At 37.7% G+C, this 24,894-nt stretch overlaps 1 protein-coding gene across 1 annotated transcript; it reads left to right on the top strand.

Moving 5' to 3' along the window:
* The first annotated feature begins 154 nt into the window (after nt 1–154).
* USP38 (ubiquitin specific peptidase 38) lies at nt 155–24,618 on the top strand. The gene is made up of 10 exons (XM_021526503.3): nt 155–891; nt 2,160–2,295; nt 6,583–6,712; nt 6,965–7,066; nt 9,803–9,961; nt 10,320–10,513; nt 11,048–11,141; nt 11,958–12,064; nt 13,141–14,488; nt 17,976–24,618. The coding sequence occupies exons 1-10, from the start codon at nt 207–209 to the stop codon at nt 18,135–18,137; spliced, it is 3,117 nt and encodes a 1,038-aa protein (XP_021382178.2). The 5' UTR covers nt 155–206; the 3' UTR covers nt 18,138–24,618.
* Nucleotides 24,619–24,894: the final 276 nt, after the last annotated feature.

Below are 24,894 nucleotides of genomic sequence, written 5' to 3'. Positions count from 1 at the left end.
CTCCCTCGGGGTCGCCTCGGCCGGGCCGGGGAGCGGGGCCGGGGCCGCCGCCCGGGCGGGGCCGGAGCTGCGGGGACCGCGGCGGGAGCGGCGGCATTGCGCGGCAGGGCGGCGAGAGGGCCGCGGGGAGGCGGCGGCGGCGGCGGCCCCCGCCGAGGCCTAGTCTGGCCCGCCGCCGCCGCCGCTCGGCCGATGCGCCCGGAGCCATGGACAAGATCCTGGAGGGGCTGGTGAGCTCCTCGCACCCGCTGCCGCTGAAGCGGGTGATCGTGCGGCGCGTGGTGGAGTCGGCGGAGACGCCGCTGAGCCAGGCGCAGTGCCGCGCCATGTTCGCGCTCGGCACCCGGCTGGTGTTGCAGGGCCCCGACCCTTTCCAGCGGCAGGTGGGCCGGCAGGTGCTGGACGCCTACGGCCGCTTTCACCGCGCCGAGTTCGAGGCGTTCTTCAACCGCGGGCTCGTTCTCGGCCTCCTGCAGCGCGGCTACGGCGAGCTGAGCAACCGCGACCCCGCCATCCTCGACTACATCCAGGCGGGCCTGCGCCTCATCATGAGCTGCCCCTCGGTGCTGGAGCTCTTCGAGCTGCTGCAGGTGGAGGCGCTCCGCTTGGTGTGCGAGCGGCCGGCGCCGCCGCTCTGCGCCCGCCTCTGCCAGCTGCTGGGCGACTTCCCGCAGTGCCTGCCCCGCGGCAGGAAGCTCTCGCTCGCCTTCTGCCAGCAGCTGGTGCGCAGCATCGCCCACTTCCAGAGCCAGGGCACCCGCGAGGCCGAGCTGCGCCTCTACGTCTCGCAGGTGACCCAGGTCAGCGCGCTGCTCAGGAGCGTCTGGAAGGCCGAGCCCGACACGCTGCTGCCCTCCCTGCAGGAACTCTTCGCTGTCATCTCTGCCACGGGTGAGCGGGAGTGGCGCGTAGGTTGTTCGGGGAAGAGGAAAAGCCTTAGCGAAGGCAGTGGGCTCTCTTGCAGGCATCACCTGGTAACCACTGCTTTCTCACCCGCATACTAAAGTGCAACTTCTTAACTGTCGAGAAAGCAAAGCCTTTTTTATTTCCTGTCCACCCCTTCAAAAGCTGGAGGGGAATAGTGATTTGTTTTGCTGCAGATTAGGATGGCGTTCAGAAAAACTCCTGATACAGTGCTTTAAATCTAATACTGAAATGAGGTTTTGGGTGCCCTATTAAGAAAGATGTAAAACTATCAATAGTAGAATGCATATAAATGTCTGAAAGGCTGTTGCCAAGAAGTTGGTGTCAGACTCTTTGGTGATGCCCAGCAACATGACAAGGAGGAAAGGCCATAAACTAAAACACAAGTTTTACCTTAACATGAGAAAGAACTTGTTTAGATTGAGGGTTGCGGAGCACTGGAACAGGCTGCCCATGGAAGTCATGGGGTCTCCTTCTCTGGAGAGAGGGAGACCCCACTTGGGTGTGTTCCTGTGTTACCTGCTCCTGCAGAGGGGTGGGGCTACATGGTCTCCAGAGGTTCCTTACAACTCAGTTCTGTTATTCAATGAAAAGCTGCTCTTTCTTCTTGCTCCTTGGAACCATTTAACAATTTGGGATTTATAAATATGTATAAGTAATATATGTAAAAGCAATATATAAAATTTTAGGAAACATCCAGTGCCTGAGTAATGGAAATGTGATTGTAAATAGGTCCTTTCTGACTTCTGAAATCTGTGAAGTATTATAGCAGATCCCATTGCAAAGTGCCTTTGCTGTTGAGGCACTTGGGAAACTTAACATTGCATTTTGCCATAAGTGGTATGGTTAGCAGGGAGTTATTGAGATAGGACGTGGGGAATACCAGCTGCACTAAATTCCTAGGTGTAATATAAAGTATAATAAACAACTTATGGTACTGCTTTTTAGAAAAATACAAAACTTACTTCTCAATTCCACTTAGGGCGGCGGAGGAAGTAGTTGGCAGATTGTCACTTTCTTGCATGGATGTGAAATGAACTAAAGAATTCACTGCTGTTCGTTATCCTTAATTCATTTATATGTTCTAATTTTGGTTTGGTTTGTCATAATAGAATGCAAGATGTAGGACAGATTTATGGTCACTTTTCAACTATTGTAGGGTAGAACATAAAGCTTCTTTTTCTGTGGGATTTTCTTTTTAGTTCCTTACATTATGTCATACTCAATTGTTACAGATACTTCGTTCGAGCCTTCTGTTGCACTGGCAAGTCTTGTGCAGCACATACCATTGCAGATGATTACAGTACTCATCAGGAGCCTTACTACAGATCCTAATGTGAAAGATGCAAGTATGACTCAAGCTCTGTGCAGGTAATGTATTTAATTATGAAGGGAGAGAAGAGTCTCTTTCTAAATTGTGCCTTTCTTGAAGTTCTTACGGAAGTTCCATTAAAAAAATGCAACCAAACAAAAGCATGAAGAAGAGAAACTTTTAAGATGGTATTCCAAGTCATGCTTTTTGGCATGTTAAGGGTTTAAGCATATGTACATATATATATAGATATATAGATATAGATATATATGTATATGTATATATATATATATATATATGAACGATGCTGCGGATGTTACTGGCATGTTTCAGTTTAAGGTTGTCTGCCTTCATTGCTGTTGTGGCTTCCTTCTCCAGCCCTGCTGGGGTGGATGATGAGGGTTAAATAGAAACTGAGAGGAAACACCAGGGTTCCTTTTAGATTATATATTGAGGATATTGCCTTATGGAAGATGGTGTAAGTAGGAAACTTCATGGGGTTTACAGTCAAGCTGAGAAACAAGGCCTTGTTTTCAGAAGATAAACCTTACTGCTTTTCCAAGAAGCAGGGTAGCATTCTCATGTGATGGTATTAACCATCATCTCCTCCTCTGAAGAGAGGAGCCAGTTCACAATGAGTTTTACTCCTTAGTTTTGAGGGGTTTTTTTCCTTCTTAGATATCTTAATAATTTTTTAGAAGGATTCACAGAGAACAGCCTCCATTACCCTTTTCACTCAAACCCTCATAGGTTTTTTGGATGTTCTTTGAATGATAGAGAAATAGAAATTATGTAGAAGTAATTGTATATTATGTTTGTCACTAATCTAAACTTGAGTAAATGTGGAGATGAGTAGCCACGTAAACAGACTGGGATTCAGATTGGAATTGTTGTTAGTGTCTTCAGATAGGTGAATAATAGTGATGAAGAAAAATGACAGTGATTAAGTTTTTTTTTTTTTAACCCCATTGAAGAAGTTGTTATTGACTACTGGAGGGTAGAAAAATGGGTAATGCAGTTAAACAGGTGACTACTAGAAATTTGTATTCTTTAAACAATAACTTTTAAGAAGCCTTAAACTAAGAGTTCAGTGTCTGCAATATTATTAATTTTAAGTACATCCCTTTGAGCGTAGTGTAATACTTAAGCATAGTGTAGTGTAGAGCTCAAATATTTTGGTGGGCTTTCTCACACGGAAAACATCCCTTGTGTTTACAGTAAGTTGAGAAGCTGTATTTTAGTTGCAAACGTAATGAAAAGAAGCAGCATTAGTAATACGATTTGGGGTAAAACATATTGTTTAGGGACTTTAAGAGACTCTCCTTGACTGAAGAAATTTCGGCAAAGCTGTGTTCCCAGTCTAAAGGTCAGAGCTGGGAAAATCAGGATTTGGTCATGCTGATAATTTGCCAGTAATGTGATGATTAGTTTTCAAGCTAGTGTAGTTTTAACATTTAGGTGGCATTGCTGCTTCAAGACAGCATGATCGTGTAACTGTAGCTTGAGAATGGCTTTGCTGTGTGCCTCTGCTTAGGGAAGTAATGCAGTACTGAGCTTTGGTTACAGTAGGAGCTGTTATTATCAAATAAATGCTCTTTTTTTGGTACCAGCCATGAAATGGGTGAGTTTTTCTCTTGTTTTTACCTCATTCTTTGAGGTAGTGCTCTCTCTTAAGAGCCTCTAGTTTTGTTCCATGAAATAATGTTGGTTCAATGGAACCTCATGTCAACATTGTATCCAGTTTCTTTTTCTACCTCTGGCAACCCTTTGCAGTTATTACTGTCTTCTGTCTTAGTGAAGCAATTGTTAAGAGGTTAATGCAGCTGGAATGTCTGGAGCACCAAATGACTATGCTGTCATCAGGCTTGCAGCATTCCGAGGAGATGAAGAACTCCAGGCACAACAAGGTCTGATGAGAGTTAGCAGAGCTTTGGTCACTGTAAATTGCTTGTTGCTCACTTCCTAAGTATAACATCTGTGTCACTCTGAGTCTGTGGCACTTTCTAAAGCTGAGCACAGAATAGTAAATAATTTATATTTAACAGACTCATAAATTGAGTTTGTTCAGAGTGGGTGGTACATTAGAAACAAGATTATGTTAGAGTTTGGCTTGAGCTGTTTCTGATTGACTTAGGTGTCTTGTGAAACCTTACCTGAAGCATCAGTGAGGAAAAGCAGAAAATTTTTGAATCTTTTTGAGGCTATATATGGCTACTTTCAGAGTCTTCTTCAGAACTCTGGGAGGAAATGAACTGGCTGTACTCAGGATCCTGCCAAGTATAATGCTGCTTTGCATTTCAACCCAAGTATCTTTAAGAGAAACTGAAAATTTTGCTAGGGAAGATCTCCAGATATAACCAGGTGCTCTGTCCTATTGGAAAAAATGTGAAATTCTGTAAAAGACTTTTAATTTATTTGGGGTGCCAGGAAGTCTGAGGATCTTCTGTTGCTATTTTGGGGTTTTTTTCCTAATCAGAGGGACTCACACCTGAGCTGCCAGATTCTTTGATGTGGTGAAGAAGATATTTTGTGAAAGAACTTACTGTCCAAGTAAATATTTTTTTTTCTATTCAAAGATATAAAAAATACTGTCCTCACTAGGAACACACATTGGTGTAAAGACCTGCTGATTTTAGGGTGGTATGAGGCAGAAAGTCCTCTTGAAGCTTTTAAGGTTCTCTTAATCTAGTCAAACCCCAAAAAAAAGCATCCTCTGTTTATATTCATGGTTGTCATGGCCCATAGTAGTACCACCTAAAAATGTAGTCATTGATTGCAACAGAGTAGAAGCCAAGTAAATGCAGCCAATATACCTGATCTTCACCTATCAGATATAAGATTAGAGGCTTTTTGGGACAGTCCTAAGCAGGTCTGAAAGTTCACTTCTGACTCTTTTTCTGGCTTTTGTTTCTGCTCTCAAAATCATTAACTCTCAGATTAACAGTCAGATGTTTTAGCATAGTGGTTCTGATGTAGGCGCTACAGGATACTTGTCTAAACAGTTAAGAAAACAATATATTGTCATTAAATTTAAACTAGCTGTGCAGATGTTTCTAACTGCTGAAAAATAACAAGCCTACAAATCAAGGAGGGGGAGATCTGAAGATGATTATGAGTTGTGGGGTCTTTTTTTAGGTTAAGGTTATTTCTTCACAGACAAAACCAGTTTGGGCCTGTGGTTTTGATTCTCTATTTTAGAGAATATATGGAAAGGTTGCTCAGGATAAACATGTTTGAATTTAACATATTGAGGAAATGAGAGTTTTGTGTAAATTCACAGCACTGATTATGATGTTGCCATGTTTTTTTCCCAAAATTCTTTTTTTTTTTTTTGTAGTAATACAACAGAAACTTGGTAAGATTTATGCATGTTTGTTAAAAAGGCAGTTCTAAAGATCTCTTATTTTTGGATAAACCTATGAATTTTATATGTGCAGATTCTAAGATATATGCATTATAACTTGTCTCAGTATCTGTCCACTCTTGTGGTAGACAGTTTTTTCTTCCACCTAATTAATCCTGCCTCATCTTGTTTAAAGAAAGGAATCTTGTGGACAATTTAAAACATTTCAAAATATTGCCAAGTAAAATTTCAGAAGAACAAAGCCTAGATTTCATGTTTTGGCTGGCACTCCCTTACAGTATTTTCTGTGTTGTAGAATTGTTTCAACTCATCTGCTTGTCTGTCTTAAGGATCAGTATAAATTGACTATTAGTTTAAAATACCTCTGTTTTCTATACCTGATATTTCACAGTATTTCTAGGCACAGGAGGTCCTTTCACTTTTTTCTTAGTTCAAGCAAAATGCTCCCTTTTGAGATATATGCAGACCCAAGACTGCTCAATGTATTTAAAATTACTAGATTTTACCATTAATTTAGAGTGTTTGAGTTGGCTTCCGGGGGCATAGCTATAAGTTGAAGAGGTTTCCTTAGCAGTCAGTTTTGGTCTGCTTTGGAGTAAAAGGCGTTAGAAGGGAGGTTACCAGCTACAGGCACACTTTCAGCAGTAAGTTTTTGCCATATGTTAGCTCAATGTCTATAAAATCAGGGTGCATTTTCTAGACCAACAAGAAACAATACAAAATAGTGACGTTTTATGATAACATATTTTTGGGGATGCATATTTACTTCAAGTGTATTAAATAAATCGTTATTAATTTCAGAGTTAAATGACTTGAGATACAATCAAAATTAATTTACCACTTGCCCAACATTCCTGCATTACTTATTATGAGTCTTATTGCATAGGATGTTGCAAGCTAATGCAAGGTATCTTTTTTGTTGAGGTTAAAGTTAGTGGCATATTAAGTTTTTTGTATTTCTTGTTCTCCTCCTGCCTTGCAGAATGATTGACTGGCTGTCCTGGCCTCTGGCTCAGCACGTGGAAACTTGGGTGATTGCACTGCTGAAAGGATTGGCTGCAGTCCAGAAATTTACCATCCTCATCGATGTCACTCTGCTTAAGATTGAATTGGTATGTTGGAAAAAAGCATTCAAAACTGAGGGAGAGTGAAAGGAATTGCTACCAGCTATGCAATTGTGTAGCATCCTTTTTATTGTAACATACAGTTTCTTCTTACTCTACGAATATGTAAATGCATCTATAGCTGTCACTTGCATGTAATGATTTTGTCTGTTTCACATGGGTGTGTGTTGGAAGATTTGTTTTTGTGTTTACTGATACTTTCCTTTGCAGATTCACTGAAATAAATGTGGGTTTTTTTAGGTCTTTAATCGACTTTGGTTTCCTCTAGTGAGGCCTGGTGCCCTTGCTGTTCTTTCCCACATGTTACTTAGTTTCCAGCATTCTCCAGAAGCTTTTCATTTGGTGAGTTACTAAATAACTGTTTTTCAGTGCTTTGGAATGTCACTCACTGTGTCATTTCTGAAATGGGTGTAAAGATAAACAGAATTTATGTGCTTGGATTATGTTTGTTGGAAGGTCCTAGAATCAGGTTCCTGTGGTTACAGAAAGGCTTTTTAGCTTCCAGATTCAACCACTTCATATATAACTAGAAATAAGCACTGTCCTTCCTTGTATGTATCTGTTTCTGGCAGGAGTATCTGGGCATTGCATTTTGACTGCATGCTTCTGGAAATCCATTTTATGTGTGTGAAATTGGCTGATAAAGTTGGGCAGCAAGTAGGTTTTTGAGGACAGCTGTTTGGGGAAAACAGGTAACAGTGATAATCTGCTTTATGTAACCTGGTCACCCTGAACAGGCTCAAGACCAAGAAGTATTTAACTTCCAGAAAGCTGTGCTGCCTGTGTCAATGTCCATGGGCAAATTAAAGGTCACCCTATTTAATGACCCCTTTTCAAAATGCATTCCATTAGTTAAGGGCATAGATAGGAGAGCACGACAGTGACTGTATTAATACAGCAAGGTGTTCCCACACTTGGTGTTCAGCTTAATGTTTAGGAGAAATGTCTGAGATTTAATAGTAACAGCCTGGCATGTTTTTTCTAAGCTGTTCCCAAGGCTCTGGAAGGATATCAAGCCCTTTGTTTAATGTCAGGGTAATTGCCTTTTGCCTGTTACTTTGGTTTTTAATGAGAGATCTCTGAAGTTTCTCTGCTGCCCTGATCTTGTTTTAGGATAGAAATTTGAGTTAGAATTAAAAGCTTTGAATATGCTCAAAACATAAATATTTAATATATTTTTCTGTCTTGCTTCTCTTATTTTTTCCTGAGATGAAAACATTAGAAAAAATGTAAAATATGAGATAGCCTATTGTAGAAAGAGGAATTTGATTTACCAGAGAAAATTTCTATTGGAGGCTTCATGCTGTATTGCATACACGCCTCCCTGCATAATTTCATGGCCATTTTTACTCCATTTAAAAAAATTTTCTTCTTTCACTATCATTTTTGTACTACTACCATTTAATATTCTGTAATATCTTCTTCACTTTAAGTGCTTGTTTACTTTTTTAATAACAATTGATCTGATTATGAAAGTGTCAAATGCACATTTGATATATAGAAATGAATTTACTTGGTAATGTATCTGAAATTACATTCCCCCTCCTTACACTTGAGCATCATTAAATTATTAAATTAAATTATTTTTATATTTTTGTAGCAGAAATAGTCTTGTACTTATGATGTAAAACTTACAATCATCAAAAATCTATTGATATATAAAACTTCAATGCAACCACAAGCCAGAAGAGATAATTCTGTGTGTATTTGAAGTGTAACTTTCAGTATTATCCAGCCTGCAGAATTTTACTCTGTTTGACAGAGCTGAGAACATTTTCTTCCCATGTGCTTGTCTATGCAGAATTATAATTTCTCAGATCTACCTGATACAAAGTTCCTGCTTGGAGCTCAGTAGTTGCTTTCTCATTGCTGTGTACCAACATTTATAAAGTGGAAGAATTTTTTCATTGCAATAGCTTTCAGTATTGACTTGTGGTACAGTGAACACTTCATCTTTGTGTTTTTATTTTTAAACAGTGGATATCTTGCTTCCTTAAAGAGCAAGGTTTATCTATCAGAGATGTAAAAATATTTTTTATACCCAGAGAATAACCAACATTTGAAAAAGTGACAGATCTGTATTTTGGACCTAGCCCTTTTTACTTTGGTGTTTTGAACTATATCTGTTCTTGTAATTGGTATACCTTCCTCAGATTCCTATATTCTTATTATTCTTGTTCTGTATTTTATGCCTTTAGCCTACAAATTGTTTGGTAGTAATAAAATGATGAGAAATTATTCTATCAACTTCTTTCAAAGTTAATTAATCTTAATCACTTGTCAACTGGCAAAGGTGTCTGAAATACTTTGCTAAGTGAGAAGTCCCTCTCTTTGTAAATTGCTTTGAAGTAAATTTTCACTTGATGTCTTAAGGCTAATGTCTCACATATGTAAAAATAGAGAGCTGTGCTGAAGAAGAGGAAGGACATGAAGTAAACATTTGTGATTCTAATCTGACACAATTTAAAGTAGTCCTGATTCTGAATTAAGTCTCAAAGAGATTACTATAGCTGTGGTAAATTTTCAGCTTGTAGTAAATGACACGGTCGTGGTTTATGGAGCTGAGATGCCTCACTAGATGGAGCTACGGGCCAGTTTCCTTCTTGTAGGAATAGCAGGAATGTATTAATTGGCTTGTGAGTCCAAGTATTAGATTCTGTAAAAGGAAAATGTGGAGGTTTGTTTTAAAAATCATATTTGTGAAATCAGAACAAGATGCTAAATTATTAGTGGTGGCACAAAAGCAAAATGTTTGCAGTTAATATCCTTAAGATGAGTACTTTTTGACGCTTAACTGTTTAAAACCTTGCATGCACCTTTTAAGTTCATAAAGTTCCTTTTTAACACTTGCTATGTGAGTTAAAGAGAACACTGAATAGTTTCACTGCTTGAAATCTGTCGTGTAAAGAATAATGTACATTTTTCAAGTCATTGTTTCTCAACCACTTCTTATTTAATAACAAAAGATACTCTGTCATTTGGCATGTACAAACCAATGAAGTATTTTGTAGAAGGAAAAAAAACAATGAGAAAATGCAGTTAACAACCTTTTGTTTGTTTCATTGTTTTCCCATTCAGATTGTTCCACACGTGGTCAGTTTGGTTCACTCCTTCAAAAGAGATGGCTTGCCTTCCAGTACAGCCTTTTTGATGCAGTTGACTGAGTTGATACACTGTATGATGTATCATTATTCAGGTTTTCCAGAGCTCTATGAACCCATTCTGGAAGCTATTAAGGTACATTAGGAATGTTAAGAGCGTGGAATGTTTTTTTGTTTTCCCAGATGTGGAGCTGTAGTTCCACAGATCCAAATTCTTTAGAGCTTCCACAAGGAGAAAACAGCTAACCACATAATCTCATATCAGTCCTATGTTTGAAATATAAAATAAGTATAAAGCTTTGAAGAAGAAGGTTGGGGGGAGAGAAGGGAACAAGGGCAGGGGGTCTGTTGTATCTCTTAGACTGTCAGGGACAGCAGGAAGACCTTGAAGGAGAACTGGGGAGCAGGGAAAGATACAATACTGCTGAATGGCAAGACCTGTTGTAGAAACAAATAAAGAAACCTATTAAGCATGTTAAATGTTTCTCTTGCAGGATATGCCCAAACCCACTGAAGAGAAGATTAAGTTGATCCTCAGTCAGAGTGCCTGGACTTCTCAATACAGTTCTTTGCCATCTTGTTTATCTAGACTTTCTGGAAAATCTGAAACTGGGAAGACAGGCCTAATAAATCTAGGAAATACTTGCTACATGAACAGTGTTATTCAGGCACTTTTTATGGCTACAGAGTAAGTGCTTCTTAACAGCTCTTTTAATTGCAAATAATTCTTGCAGTTACTGCATTCTTGATTTTCACAAAATAATAACATGTCCTGGGGTCTCTCACCTTGCTAGAGCTCAGTGGGTTATTTTGCTGATTGCTTTTTTTTCATGTTTAGCTTTAGAAACTGCAATTTTAGCCACTAAAAAATCCTGATCCTTCTGCCCCGTGTCAAAAGACAAGTCCTTTTTTCCTCACTGTCCTTGCTCACTGCTGTATTGTAAAAACTTTTGGTGATGCTTTTATTATAATCTGGAAGGGTATTAAAAAAAAGTCTGTCTGTGTCCCATTCCTATACATTTAAATGTTTAAAAACATAGGTGTTGTGCAGTGTTAATTCTTACCATACAGTAATTTTATATCTGCACTAGAGCAGAGTTCCAGTATTAAAGGGAAGTGTTGTGTGTTTTGCTTGCTTTCAATTTGAAGTAATTATCTGAGCTGGAGTGATAACTGCATTGTTAGAATGTTAGCAAGGAAACTGATGTCTCTTTCATTTCAGTTTCAGAAGACATGTTTTATCTCTGAATCTAAATGGCTGTAATTCCCTAATGAGAAAATTACAGCATCTTTTTGCATTTTTGGCCCATACCCAGGTATGTCAGTTTTTCATCTGCTTTTCTCTATACCAAAATTGAGATCTATATACCAAAATTGAGAAACAAACATGATGCCATTGGAGTCCTCTGGAGTATTTCAAGTATAAATATTATAGCTTTGTATGGGAATCAGTCTGCCTTTGAATGCTGAGATGGTGTGGAATACACATTTCTCTAGGTGGCTGTTGGTGTTTTGTTGTTTTTATTAATAGGTAGTGATAGGTTTTCTCAGAAGCAGGAATGAAAAAATCTAAATAAGATTTGAGTTGATATGCAAGCTGATTTTATATGTCTTTCTAGGGTAAACTATGGTTTTCTTAATTGCTTTTTACACTAAATTTTATTGTAGTTCAAATTCTGATGTGAACATTATTAGCTGTTCAAACATTTTGCAAGTGCTGGAAAGGCACAGGACACTTCTGTTCTCTTTGAATAATAGCAGTAAACGTGTGAAGAGGATGAGGCTGGATCAATTTCTGAATAAATGGGTACTTATGAAGGACTGGTGTTCTGAAGAAAGCAAACAGGTTTTTTAACTCACCAGCAAGAATGGTGCTAAAATACTTGGCTTGTACTCACTTAAACATTAATATTTGCCAGCAGGATAAACTATTTTTATCTTTGTACTAGAGGTGATTGCCACAAAATTAATGGCTCTCCCTTCATATGCTTAATTTGTTTAAATGTTTGTGTACCTTGTGTTTCGTTCAGTTACTCTGGGATAATGTAGTTCATAGTTCAGCTGTTACTATTAATATAACCAACTTTTTAAGTTGTTCCTATGTAATCTTGCCTGTTCTCTCACTTGAACAGAGAGAAGCTTATGCTCCTAGAATTTTCTTTGAAGCTTCCAGACCACCATGGTTCACTCCTCGATCCCAGCAGGATTGTTCAGAATATCTCAGATTCCTGCTAGACAGGTATGGTTATGGTGCCATTAATGGGAATGAATCTACAGCCATACCACATAATGTTGAACTCTTAGGAGCAGTTGTGTAACAGTTCCACTGCATGAGTGGGGATCAGGAACTTTCAGCCTCATTCCTGTCTTTCTCTGGTTTTCTGTATAGTTTACAAACTACTTTTCTTCATGGGTTTAGTCTGTAGTGAAGTCTGGATGCCATCTTGAATCCACGTAATTGAGGACAGGTTATGGTGGTAACAATGTGCCACTTTTATAAATCTAAACATGGGTATTATGTTCAGGTTGTGGTCCTGTTGTTAAATTAATGTAGTTGATGAAAGCAATTTAGTTGTGCTTCTGGAATTTCATGTTGGTGGAGACAGCTGTGTTTCATACAAGGCCAGTAAGTCACAAAGAGATGTACGGTTTTTTTTATATCCACTTAATTAAGCAAGCAAATTAACTGTGGCAGAGATAAATCAGTAATACCTAAATTTATTAATAACCCTCTTTAGTTTTGGCTTGCTAAATGGGGCTTAAGCAGTATTATTTTAAGACACATTCCACTTCTGGAGAAATTTATCTCAATAGTGAAATAGTGTTCTCTTATTTTTTTCACCATGTTTTGGGTTCCTCTTTTGATTTGGATTTTCTTGCTGCAGAACTTTCCTGGCTGCAGAATTCTGACATTATCTTTGGAAATAGTCTGGCAGTAGACAAATAGTTACTTTTTCTCTTACAAAGTCTGATATACAGGCCCAGTCAACTCAAGAGCTGATTTATTAACACAATGTAATGGTAAATAATAAAAATATTGCTAGGTTTCTTTAATATTTCCCAGTTCTTTCAATATATCCATTGTGTTCTGTTATATATAATGAGACCCACAATAAATGCATTTGTGCCACTCATACTCTGTTTTGGAACTCTATGCTTCAGCTTCCTTATATAAAAAAACCCAGATTTTTTAGTGTAAGACACTTTAACAACTTAACCATCTGTATTTTTTAGCTGGAAAAAAATATGAAGTAGTGTGGCAATATGGGAAAATAGCACAGTTAGCTAGATTGATTTTTCTTTATTTATCTTCAGGTTGCATGAAGAAGAGAGAACTTTGAAAGCATTGTCTTCAGCCAAGAGTTCTGAAAGTATTATGACTGATAAATCCCAGGCACAAGAAACTGCCCATAAAACACAAGTATTTACTGAAGTACCTTGTATGGGAAGTGAAGAAAGAACTCTGATAGAGAAGATGTTTGGAGGAAAATTGAAGACTAACGTATGCTGTTTGAACTGCAAAAGTATGTCTCAAAAGGAAGAAGCTTTCACAGATCTCTCTTTGGCTTTCTGTCCCCCAACTTCCTTAGAAAATGCTGACCCAAAATGCATAGAACATTCTGAAGTGAAAGATGACTACATGGTGCAAAGTAATACTTCAGCAACCAGTCCTGCTGCAGAAACATGTCTCAGTAATTTGGAAGTAAATCGTGGATGTGACACAGTAATGAATGAAGGAACCACAGAAGATTTTACTAGTGAGCCAAGCTCTGAGAATACCACAATTTCTGAACTCAAAGTTGAAAATAATGGGGATATGTCTCAGAGTCTAGTAGGTAAAAATACCCTGTCAGTTACAGACTTGCTCAATTATTTTCTGGCACCTGAGATCCTTAGTGGAGACAACAAATATTATTGTGAAAAGTGTGCCTCTCTACAGAATGCTGAAAAAACTATGCAGATCATTGAGGAACCTGAATACCTCATCCTCACTCTTTTGAGATTTTCATATGATCCAAAGTGTCACATAAGGCGCAAAATCTTGGACAATGTTTCTCTACCACTTGTATTGGAACTGCCAGTGAAAAGAGCAACATCCCCTTTAGCTGTTGTTTCAGGAGGCTGGTCTGTTGGTGTGGAGATTTCTGATACTGGAGAAAACCTTGCTAAAAAACTGAAGCCCTCTGGTGCTGATGAAGTGGCCTGCCCACAACTGGTGCCCTATGTGTTAAGCTCTGTGGTGGTGCATTCTGGTGTATCCTCTGAAAGTGGACATTATTATTCATATGCTAGAAATGTTACTGGGTCAGGGCCTTCGGGGCTCTGCCACCAGTCTACAGCTCTTTCTTTAGTTTCTCCTCAGGATAAGTTGTTTACAGAGGAGAGTCCTTGTACTGTTGTAGAAAATGAGCTGGACACTGAGATGCCAAGAGAATGGTTTCTGTTCAATGACAGCAGAGTGACATTTACCTCATTTCAGTCAGTCCAGAAAATCACCAGTAGATTTCCAAAGGACACTGCTTATGTTCTGTTTTACAAAAAGCAGAACAGCACCTGTGGCTTCAACGCCAATCCAGCAAATGGCCTCTGGGTAAATGGAGACCCTCCTCTACAAAAAGACCTCATGGATGCAATTACAAAAGATAACAAACTATACTTGCAGGTAAGATGGAAATTTTTTGTAAAGGGTGTTCTCCTCCTCTAGTTAAAACCGCTAAGACAAGGAAAATAAGCAAAGTCCAGATGAGAGAAGACTGTGTTTGTTTCTCCTTTGTGTAAAGGGTGTCTCCTCACAAGAGGCAGTCTAGAGGAAAGAATAAGGTAGCTTTTAAGTATTCTGCTATATTAACCTTATAAATCATCAATCTGGCTTCATCTTAGTGTTGCTGGACAGGTCTTTAGTAAGGTCGTCCCTGTTAAATGGAAAATATCAAGGAAAATGGCATAAACTCATCTCAGTTTAAACTTTTGAGTGGATATGCTTGTATAGGTTGTTTAACCACTTGTCATTCCATATGGGAGTGGCTTCAAACAGTTCAAACTTTCATTTTCTTTGCTAAATTAAAAGAGTGGCTTAAATTTACTTAAAAACTTCTAAGTGGTGTTCTTACTAGTGCATTTTCGTTTGTAGTCAAGTTTGACTTACAAAACTGTTCTTACCCAAATGCTAAAACAGCTGAAATGATGACCAAATGTGTGTGACTGGATTCTATTTTCCCTTTGCTGCCTATGCCATGTCGTCTGGGACCAGCACTTCCAGCAGCACACTCTCTGTGGTCTGAGAACTTCACCTAGCTGTGGCAGTCTTTTGTTTGCTGTTAAAAAAAGCCAGTGTTCTCTACACTTCAATATGTTTTTCTTAGAGCATTGCTGGGTTGTTTTTTTTTTTTTTATGTTCTAGGAGTAAAAGTATGTTTTACTGTGTGCTCTTTGATGGGTTAAGCTGTTCCTATAAGGGCTATAGGCCAACTCAAATTAGAAGAACTAGGTAAATTTAACTTAGAAAAAATGAGCTGAATCTCACTGTGGACAATCTGCTGCAGGTATTTTACAAACATGAACAGGAAAACCGAGAGCTTAATTTGCAATGCTGTTGTTACTTTCAAGCTGCGTGGTTAAAGCATTTATATCCTCTCTGTGCTTATGTGCCACATATCATCTTGACTTACTCTTGGCTTCTGTAGTAGCAATCTCTTGATTGCAGAATCAAAGAGCAGCTTGGGTTGGAAGGGGCCTTTAAAAGCCATCTAGTCCAACCCCTGCCAAGAGCAGGGACATGTTCAGCTAGACCAGGTTACTCCAAGTCCCATCCTGCCTGGCCCTGAATTTTTCCAGGGATGGGACATTTACCACCTCTGGGTAACCCCCAGTGCTTCACCACCCTCATACAAAACTCATTCCTTTTATCTAGTCTAACTCTACCCTTGTTTAGTTTAAAACTATTACTCCTTGCCCTATTTGGTGAGTTTTTTCCTTTTGTAATTGTAACTGTCTCAAAATTAAAAATATTTTCAAAGCATTTTATTTTTGCTTGCTTTCTAGTGTTTACTTTTTTGTTTGTTTTTAGATCTTTACCTACCTTTCACTTTTGAATTCTTCAGTATTGGCTTTTTTTTAGTGTTTTATTAATCTCAGGGTTTCTGAGCTCCTGACCTTTTCTCATTTTAATTGAGACTCATTGCAAGTGCTTGGTTACTGTTTTTCTGAAATTAATGCTAATACTGTGATTTATTGAATTAGATTATTCTAATTTTAAGATGCCATATTTCACTGTTGGTTCAGAGTTCTAAATTAATGTTTTCCAGCTAAGTTAAGGATATATTTTTCTATCCTGAGAAAGCCTTTAATTTTAAGAAGATATATTCAAAATAATTCTGTATCTTATTGCTTTTGTTTTGCTATTGTGTGTCTGTTTACCACATGTTAAATGAAGATGTTTTCAGTATAAATAATTAAACCTGCAATATGGGTAGCTCCCACTCTATTTAAAACAAATTTTAAAACCCTTACTGCAAACAAATGGAAAGCAAGGGAGGGTGCTCTTAGTTATTCTGAGTCCAGAGAACTATATTGACTATCAAGTTTTACTTACTACTTAATGTTGTACTTGTGGGGATAAATATAACAACCTGAATACTTTCAATGTTTTTAGAAATAAGGCTATTGCTTGTAAAAATGACAGTGCTATAAGGGAAACAGTTTGGTAATGTAGTTTTTGAGCTAAATTGGCTATTTATGCAAGGTCTGGTATTCAAAGCAAAATCTGTGTTTGATTTCTGGTACTATAAGTTTTTAATATTTCCTTGTTATTAGTAGTAAACATATATAGTCTTTGGTGTGTCATAGAGTTAGCTAGATACTTACGACTCCACATATTGCTGGAGATAGCACAATACTGTCTTGAGGAATATGACCAACACATCTGTGTAGACATGTCCTCCAAATATCTTAATTTTGAAAATGAGTATGCATTTCAGTCCTTAGTCGTGTACAGTAGTTACAAACTTAGGCTGTGTTTTTGAAAAGAGCAAAATAATTTCAATTCACAAGGTCTACTTTTAGCAACTGTGAAAGTAGTTGGACAAGACTTGAGTTTAGTGTTTTCATGGTAGTATAATACAGTCAGGGAGAATTGATGGTGACCCCTGTAGTTAATAAAACCCTGTTCTAAAGTTTGCTCCCATTTCCTTTAAGGAGGTGTGTGGTGATGAAGTGTCATGTGAAGGCAGCTATAGGTATGAGCCTTAGCACTGGAATACTTTCAGTTTGTTGCCAGGTCCACTGTCTTTTCTTGATAGCCTTCCAGAGCCAACATCTGCCTTCTCTCCCTCAATTTTTGAAGCCCTTGGCCAATTCGAGAAAGGTACACTAAAGATATAAAATTGCTGCAGGGTTTATTGAACTAGTTGGCCAGAGACAAAATAGAGCATAATATGTCTAATGAGGGAAAAACATGTGCTCAATCCCCTTCTTAGATGTCTTAAGAAGCCTCAGGAGCATTCAGCTGAAAAAGCAGCTGGCAGGAGGCAGAACTTTCATGTTCCTTCCACTTGTGCAGGTACATTTTCCAGCAGTGGACGCTGATTTTTGTGAAGTGCTTGAGAGTTGCAGAGACTTGCTATGTTATAACAGTTAGCAAAGCAATAATAATTGAAAGCTGATAAGCTGCAGTGAATAGAAACTAGATATCTTGTCCATCTTTTGGCCTTTCATCTGAGTATATTGTTACTCTATGCAGTTGATGGAGTGGAATGAGAAAATATCTTTAAAGTAACAAACATTGACATAAAGGTTTTACCTTTTGACTTTGCAACCAAGAACAAGAGCATGTGAAAATTGCTACAATGAAAATTTATATGAAACATAAATCAAAACCTGTTTCGTTTAACTTCTCATCAGTCTAATTTTTTAGAGACATCCCGTGTTTCTATGAAATACAATTTTAGCATGAACTCAGAATGATTTAATTTTGTTTCATTTACGCTTACTGTCAGGGAAATTGTGCATCTTAGTTTGGCTGTGGATGTTCAGCTTGAAAGTTCAGCAAAGCTGTTCACTAGAAATTAGTGATGCTGCTTTAAAAGGGTATCAAGGACATGAAGATTGTGGGTTGGGTTTTTTTTTTAATTGTCTTTATTCTTTCATTTCAGGAGCAAGAGCTTAGTGCTCGAACACAAGCACTTCAAGCTGCCTCAGCCTCTTGCTCTTTCCGACCCAATGGATTTGATGACAATGATCCCCCGGGAAGTTGTGGGCCGACAGGTGGAGGAGGAGGGGGTGGGTTCAGTACCGTCGGTAGATTGGTCTTTTGACTGTGAAGAAAACCTGGAATACACTGGTTCCAAAGCAGCCCAGTACTGCTGAGGACAAATAAAATACTGAACTCTTCGGAGTTGCACCAGGCTTTGAGACTTGATACTTGTCCAAAAGCAAATATTAGTGGTTTTTTGGTTATGTTTTATTTGAAATAAATAAGCGCATAATGGAAAAAACCTACCTCTTAAAAGTTGAGTTGCTTTCACAGTAAGATATGCTTGCTCAAAAAACCAGAAAATTAGGAATTTTTTAAGTACATGGTAATGACATTGCATTAAACTGAACAAAATGCACTTACATCGGTTTCTGTTGTCCTCATCCACTGAATGAAGAAAGCTCATTTTTTACTCTGATGGTGTTGCTTTATGTAGAAAGCCTTTTTCAGATGGGCTAAACTGCATCTGTAGTTTCTCACCTACTGCTTTTTTTCAAGTACAATACTTGTGTGGATTTTCAGAGATGATGCCATTTGTAATGAAGGCAATAACTTAAATGTGATATGATACAGTACTTTCCAGGTAAAAAATTATTCAGTCCATTTCCAGTGTAACTGAAAAGAAAAAAAATATAAATATTTGCTAACTTGTTATCCAAAAAAGTGCATGCTATGTAGGAGCAATGTTTTTAAATAGAAATTGTTAACTCAGTAACATTTCTGATTGTTTTGAGGATTTTAAAATTATTTCAGGGACTATATCTGCTGAGTATTGGAAAGGAAGAGATTCTGTATGTGCCTTGCAGTACTGTAACTTAAACTCTCTGAGGCTGCAGAAGATGAGAAAAATGTCTTAGTAGTCAATTTTTTTTGGTGTTAGAAATCATGACATTTATAGAAAGCTTTTAGGTTCCCAGAAGTTAAAATCTGTAAGTTTGAAATGCAGTAAGTGTTGCCCTTCATTTTTTGATTAAAAAATGCACATACATACCTGTCGCTGTCGAGGCAGGATGAGAATGAAGGGACTCTGACTCAGAAGGCTGCTGAGAGTAAGACTCCAGTTTATTCAAAATACACTGCTCTTTTATACAGAGCTTGGTGAGGACCAAATCCATTGGTTCTGGAGTGAAAACAACCCACAGCATTGGTGAAAAGTGCTTGACGCACAGTGATAGAACTTAACTATAAACAATGTGAAAAACAAGAGAGATAAAGAATTATTTACATTCTTCTCCAGCTCTTTCCCAGGCTTCTGCCAGGCTAGAAATTCTCAGTTTCTTTCTTTGACTGAATCTGAGTCCCACACATACGTAGCAATCTATAACTTTTATGGCCTGTACTGCTGGGAAAAAACTGACCTCTGTCATAAAAACTGAGCTGTGTTTGTGAAGTCACAGAAAATCTTCCTCTATTGGTCTTTGCTGAGGATCTTTGCTTATAAGAGTCTTTTGAAGTTTTGCCTTTGGTTTTTGCTGGTAGTGAGAACTTTCTGGTGAGTTCAGGATTTTTTTTTTTTTTTTTGGTCTGCAGAAGCCCAAAAATTATTCTGCCTAAGGAGCAGTGTTTGATTGGTCATTAGGCCAGCAGAGGCTGAGGATACACTCCTTTGAGTGTTGGCAGAAATAGCAACTTTGATTTTGATGTGCAATGAGGATAACAGAAGTAAAGGACTGTTGAACCCAGTGATTAATTCTTGAGTAATCTTAGAGGGAAGTGTAAATTTATTTAATGTATCTTTAAATACAAAATTCTGCAATGTTTTTGCTGTGTTTTTATATTCTATTGGGTGACAAAGCGTGTCCTTAAAAAGCATGTGGACCTGGCAGGTTTTAGCATAACTGTATAAAAATAAGCAAATTTCTTAGAAAATGCTTTAAAAAAAGCATAAGATTTGTTGAGAGAATTAAGTATTGTTCATATAATTCTAAATATATGGAGTTTAGTCTGAAAGGTAATTTATCTTGCAAGCTATTTTTATATTATCACTAAAACTATGTGATTTACTATAGATTCAGATGTTATACTCAAGTAAGCTAGAGCAGCTCACTTTGATTTTTTCCCCCTTTTTTTTTTTCTTTTTTTACTACTTTCTAAGCTTTCTTGTGATAGTTTGTGATACCTTGGTTTTAGCCTTCTCTTTCCATTGCTGTCTCGGTGGTAGATTTCTGAACCAAAGGTTCAGCAACAGAAACATGGAATGTTTTGAGACTGCCATGAGGAACCTTCTCATTTCATTGAACTTGGGTGAGGTTTTTTTTTGAAAGTTCACTTTGTTTTGAAATTCTGTAACTTTCAGTCTAAGAGGGTTTTTTATTTCCTTTTCCTTCTCTGCCAGTTTGCTTTGGTTTGAAAATGTTCTATAAGACAGGTTAATTTGGCTTTTCTCTCCCAGATTGAGGACACACTAAAAAGTTGTCTACTCATTGCATTACCTTGGGAATACTTTGTCTCTGTGTCAATTTACTGTTCATTTTAAACTACTAGTAAGTAGAAGCAGAGGCAAGTGGTTTTACTCTATGTGAAATCATAATTTTGTGAAGGTCAGTTCTGGTTTTATGTTCTCACAGTGAAAATACAAATTATGCAGCCTACCTAAAAATAATAAGCAGTATGTCTTTTGTATACCTGTTCAACTATATTTCATGAGCTCTTAGAACGCTTTCTACTCCCTTTTTGCCTATTCTAAATTAGGTGTCAAATATGGAAAATTTACATGAGAATAATGCCAATCAGGTTGGATATGCTTAGGTGAAAAATGATGGATGTCTGAAACTGCAAATAACTTATTTCTTTCACCTTGTTGACTTCTGTCAATGAATTTGCTTGGGGTTTTACAAGTAGATATTAAAATTCAGGATACCCTTTCTTAAGTCTGCTTGGTGACTTGACAGCTGTCCTAGACTGGTGAGTCATAGATAATCAACTTGGAAGGTTTCAGTAAACCTAGAGGAAGTGAAGAATTATTTCATGCTTTGAAATGTGCACCTTTTTTATTTCTTACAGTAATAGTGTTGCATGCTACTATCTTCTGGACATGAGAGAAAAATGTACATATGGTACTTCGATTTCTATTTCTTGCCAATGAATGCTGGATGGTTTATTTATTTACCTTTTTGGCTCCAGTCTTAATAAGTTTATTAAGTTGAATCCACAGAAAGTTACACAATGCATAAGACCTTTTCAGAAGTTTTGGGATTTTTGTAGTTTACTTTCATGAAAGAGACATAATCGTACCACTTAAGGGTGGTATGTCTTAAAATCATATTTGCTTCTACCAAGACAGACTGTGATTTGGATGGTCACTCAAGTTGTATTAACTTTCTTTTGTGCTGTTAATTTTGTACTTTTTTTTTCATGTGGAACATCACAATGGATTACTGTGAACAGTCTCCCCTGTAAAAAGTGATTACAATGTCTGTGAGCCCATCTATACAGGATGAGGAGAGAAGAGGCTTCTTTGAATAACTGAATAAATCACACTTTCTGGCTAGCTTTTTTTTCTTTTTTTTTTCTGTGTTCCCTTCTTTGGAAAGTTAAAATACTTTATCTTCTGTCTGCTCTGGAAGTTTAATTTCATGGGTAAGCCTTAATTTTTTTTTTTTTTTAATCTGTAGCATTAAGTTTGCTCATTGAGTCAAAATACTTTTTGTACAAGTGACAGGCAAAGGACAAAAGCTCTGTGAGCTGTGAGTGTTGAAACAAAATCAAGTGGGTATAAACTTTCTGTAAATAAAATTTAGATTAGAAGCAAAGTTCCTCATTCTTGAACAGCCTTCTGGGCAGAGCCTTGCTTTGAAGGAAGAGTGAAGTATATCTATGAAAGAAACAAAATGCAAAGTGGTGTCTGAATAGTAGGCAACTAGACCTGATAAACCAGAGGTCCCTCCCAGTCCCTTCCTAGAGTTTTGCTCTTTTGTTGGGTTTCCTGTCTTGCCTCATTGCCAGTATTGTTTTTAAGGCTCAAAGATTTGAGGGTAAATAAAGAAAATGCCAAACTGTGGCATAACAACAAAAGTTAACTGCTCAATTTTGGGTGGTATTGGTCTCTGATATAGGAGAATGAAGCATAAAAATTACCAAATCATGGCAAGTGGAATCTTGGAGGAGTTGTGATCTAAAGAAATGTGCTCAGTTTCTAACACAAGGGTGATTTCCCTGGGTAACAACCTACAATGAGATGTAATGAGTTGTATCTCTTGGTATCCTCAGTAGGATGTAATCAAATGGAAATTATTGGATATTTTCAAAGGTGAGCAAATTATCTATGATTTAAATGAGATCGGAATAGACAATCTTGATGGCCTTCATGTTCCCTGTAGCCAGTCATCATAGGTCTTCCTAAATCTGAATTCAGAGCTATGAGTAATATGTTGTTAAATCACAGAGCTGTGGGGTCAAATGTGACAGAAAACCAAGAATTGTGTGGTGCTGGCTGGCTTGTGTCTGACACAAGCTCTGCCTGTGGAGTGTAGTGTGGCACTGCCTGATCACACAAGGTTTGGTGTTACAATGCACACACGCATCCCCCAGTTCACTGGGAATCTATTTTGCTTGAATTAAAGCACCCAAATCAAAGGCACAACAACCAAAACCCAGAGTGAAGCACAGATGAATGTTTTTTACTACAATATGCACTGTCCTTATTTAAAATGGAATATCTTCTTAATCTTCAGGATTCTAGACAGGAATGTGGGTTCAAGATACATATTTCTTGTTCCTTTTTTTTTTTTTCTTTCTTCCAGTGCAGATAATATTTTTAGGAATTGGGTGTAAAAGTGCTTTAATAGACATGTCAAAAGAGACAACACTGGGTGGTTCCTCATGAAGTTGCTGTGGGAAAGAGGGGCAGCAGGTGGTGAAGGAGAAGAGCTGGTACTGAACTGAAATGGGACAAATGGAAAAGGGTCAGCTTGGCTCTATTCTGATTTAAAAGTTTCATGTGTTTTAATTTCACTGTTGTAACTTTATTCCACCAAAGGATACTTTGTCAACAATGCCTTGTGTTATCTGAGCCTGATCCTTCAGAAGTTTTCATTGTATCATTTTATCCATTTATATTTTGAAGGAGAAATATCTCAGTAGGCATATTGAAAATATGCTGCTGAGGAGTGTATTTCAGGTTGATGTTTAAAAATTGAATTTAGCAACAGGATAGGTGATTGTGCAAGCAGCTATAGTATCATAGCATCCTCGAGGCCAGTGGTCTCCAAACTTTCTGATTGCACACTCATATCACTGAAAACTTACATGTGCACCCACTATGTATATTTATTAATCTATAAGTAATATATGTACTACTATACTAATTTATTATGTACATACACAGGAGTAGAAATTTAAAAAGTATGAGAGAAAAGTGAAATAAAGACTATTTTTAAATTATTTAAAATTTCATTTTTTAATTTTGCAAAATATACTTTTTCTTGCATCCAAATGGATTGTCTTGGGGTGCATGAACCTCACTTTGGAGACCACTTCTTTAGGGTATAGTCTTGGAAAGAGTTTTAACTTGATGGGAACAGTTATCAAAACTGACCAGCTTATAATGACAGTTTCCTTTACTCTGTGAATGTAGACTGTTGTCCTTAATATTGTGCTGCATGACTCTTGTTTTGGAGCTCTGTTTATTCAGAGTTCTTACAAATTTGGTCCAAGGGCTGTGAACTGTTTTGCTGTTTGTTTTCCTACAGTGTGCATTAAATGACAAAACAGGTGGTGTCAGCCTTAAATGGTTTGCAGAAATGCAAAGCCATTTGAGTTTGGAGGAGAGGGCATATACCCTGTCAAATACAGGGATGTGTTAGAACTTGGCTTTAAAGGTTAGTACAATTTTTCAACTGACTTGCCCTTTCTCAAATGTTCACTAAAGAAATGCAATATTTAGTGCTCAGAAGAACGTAATTCATTTTCTTCCTGTATCTTTCCTGGTGTTTATTTTACTGAACTACAGTTTAAACTATATTTGCAGTATGCCTGTGCTTTAATCTTGTAAACTGGCATAAATTTTTAATAGTATTTAATATCAGTTTTTAAAAATTGATGGGTCAAAATTACTGTACATGTGTTGGGATACATAAAGAAGTCAAAATATACATCTTTTAAATGCCTCAAAAGGTGTGTCAAAGTATGTAAGTTTTCATGTGTTTGACTGGAGAGGCAAGATAGATGTTCTAGTAAAATATAACAGTGGTGATTTGGATTTTTTTAAATTATCTATTTTACCTGTAAATCTCAGCCTGAAGGATCTCATACAAAAACATGGAAAATAAGTCATGTGAGAACTCTTGATGGTCCAACTGTATCTGGAGAACAAAATAGCTGGATTTCCTGTGTATTTACAATGCAGTCATATGACAGTGTTTCATTTGAGTTGTCTTCTCAATTGGTGACACTTCAATCTTCAGAGAAGATGAAATGACTTCAACTTGTTGAAATAATAAAGGACATCATAGTTGGTAAAAATGCAGCCTTTCTCAATGAACATGGAAGCTACGGCAGAGAAACATTCAGGCCTCCTGTAAATAAAGACATGATTCTCAAAAGCTGTTTTCTGCTCTTCTGTATTTTTGCTCAAGTTTCCCCAGACTAAAAGTTGAAAGAAGGCTTTTGGGTTTGGTTGTTTTTTTTGACTTCAGGAATACTTAAGAAACTCAAACAATTCACAGGCCAGTTAATAATCTGTGAAGTACAACTGGGTGGTTAACTGTGTGAAAGGGAAGGGAAAGGTTTGGGTTGCCCTTAGAATATGTAGTTTGAAGTTGAGTCTCCTCAAGTTGGCTGCCCACAGCTCCCTCTGGCATTAGCTGCCTTTATGTGGT

This window comes from Lonchura striata, chromosome 4 (assembly GCF_050655825.1).
Source record: "Lonchura striata isolate lonStrDom1 chromosome 4, ASM5065582v1, whole genome shotgun sequence".
NCBI classification, from domain to species: Eukaryota; Metazoa; Chordata; class Aves; order Passeriformes; family Estrildidae; genus Lonchura; species Lonchura striata.
The sequence above is the reverse complement of the archived record's forward strand: the minus strand, read 5'-3'. Positions and strand labels throughout refer to the sequence as shown.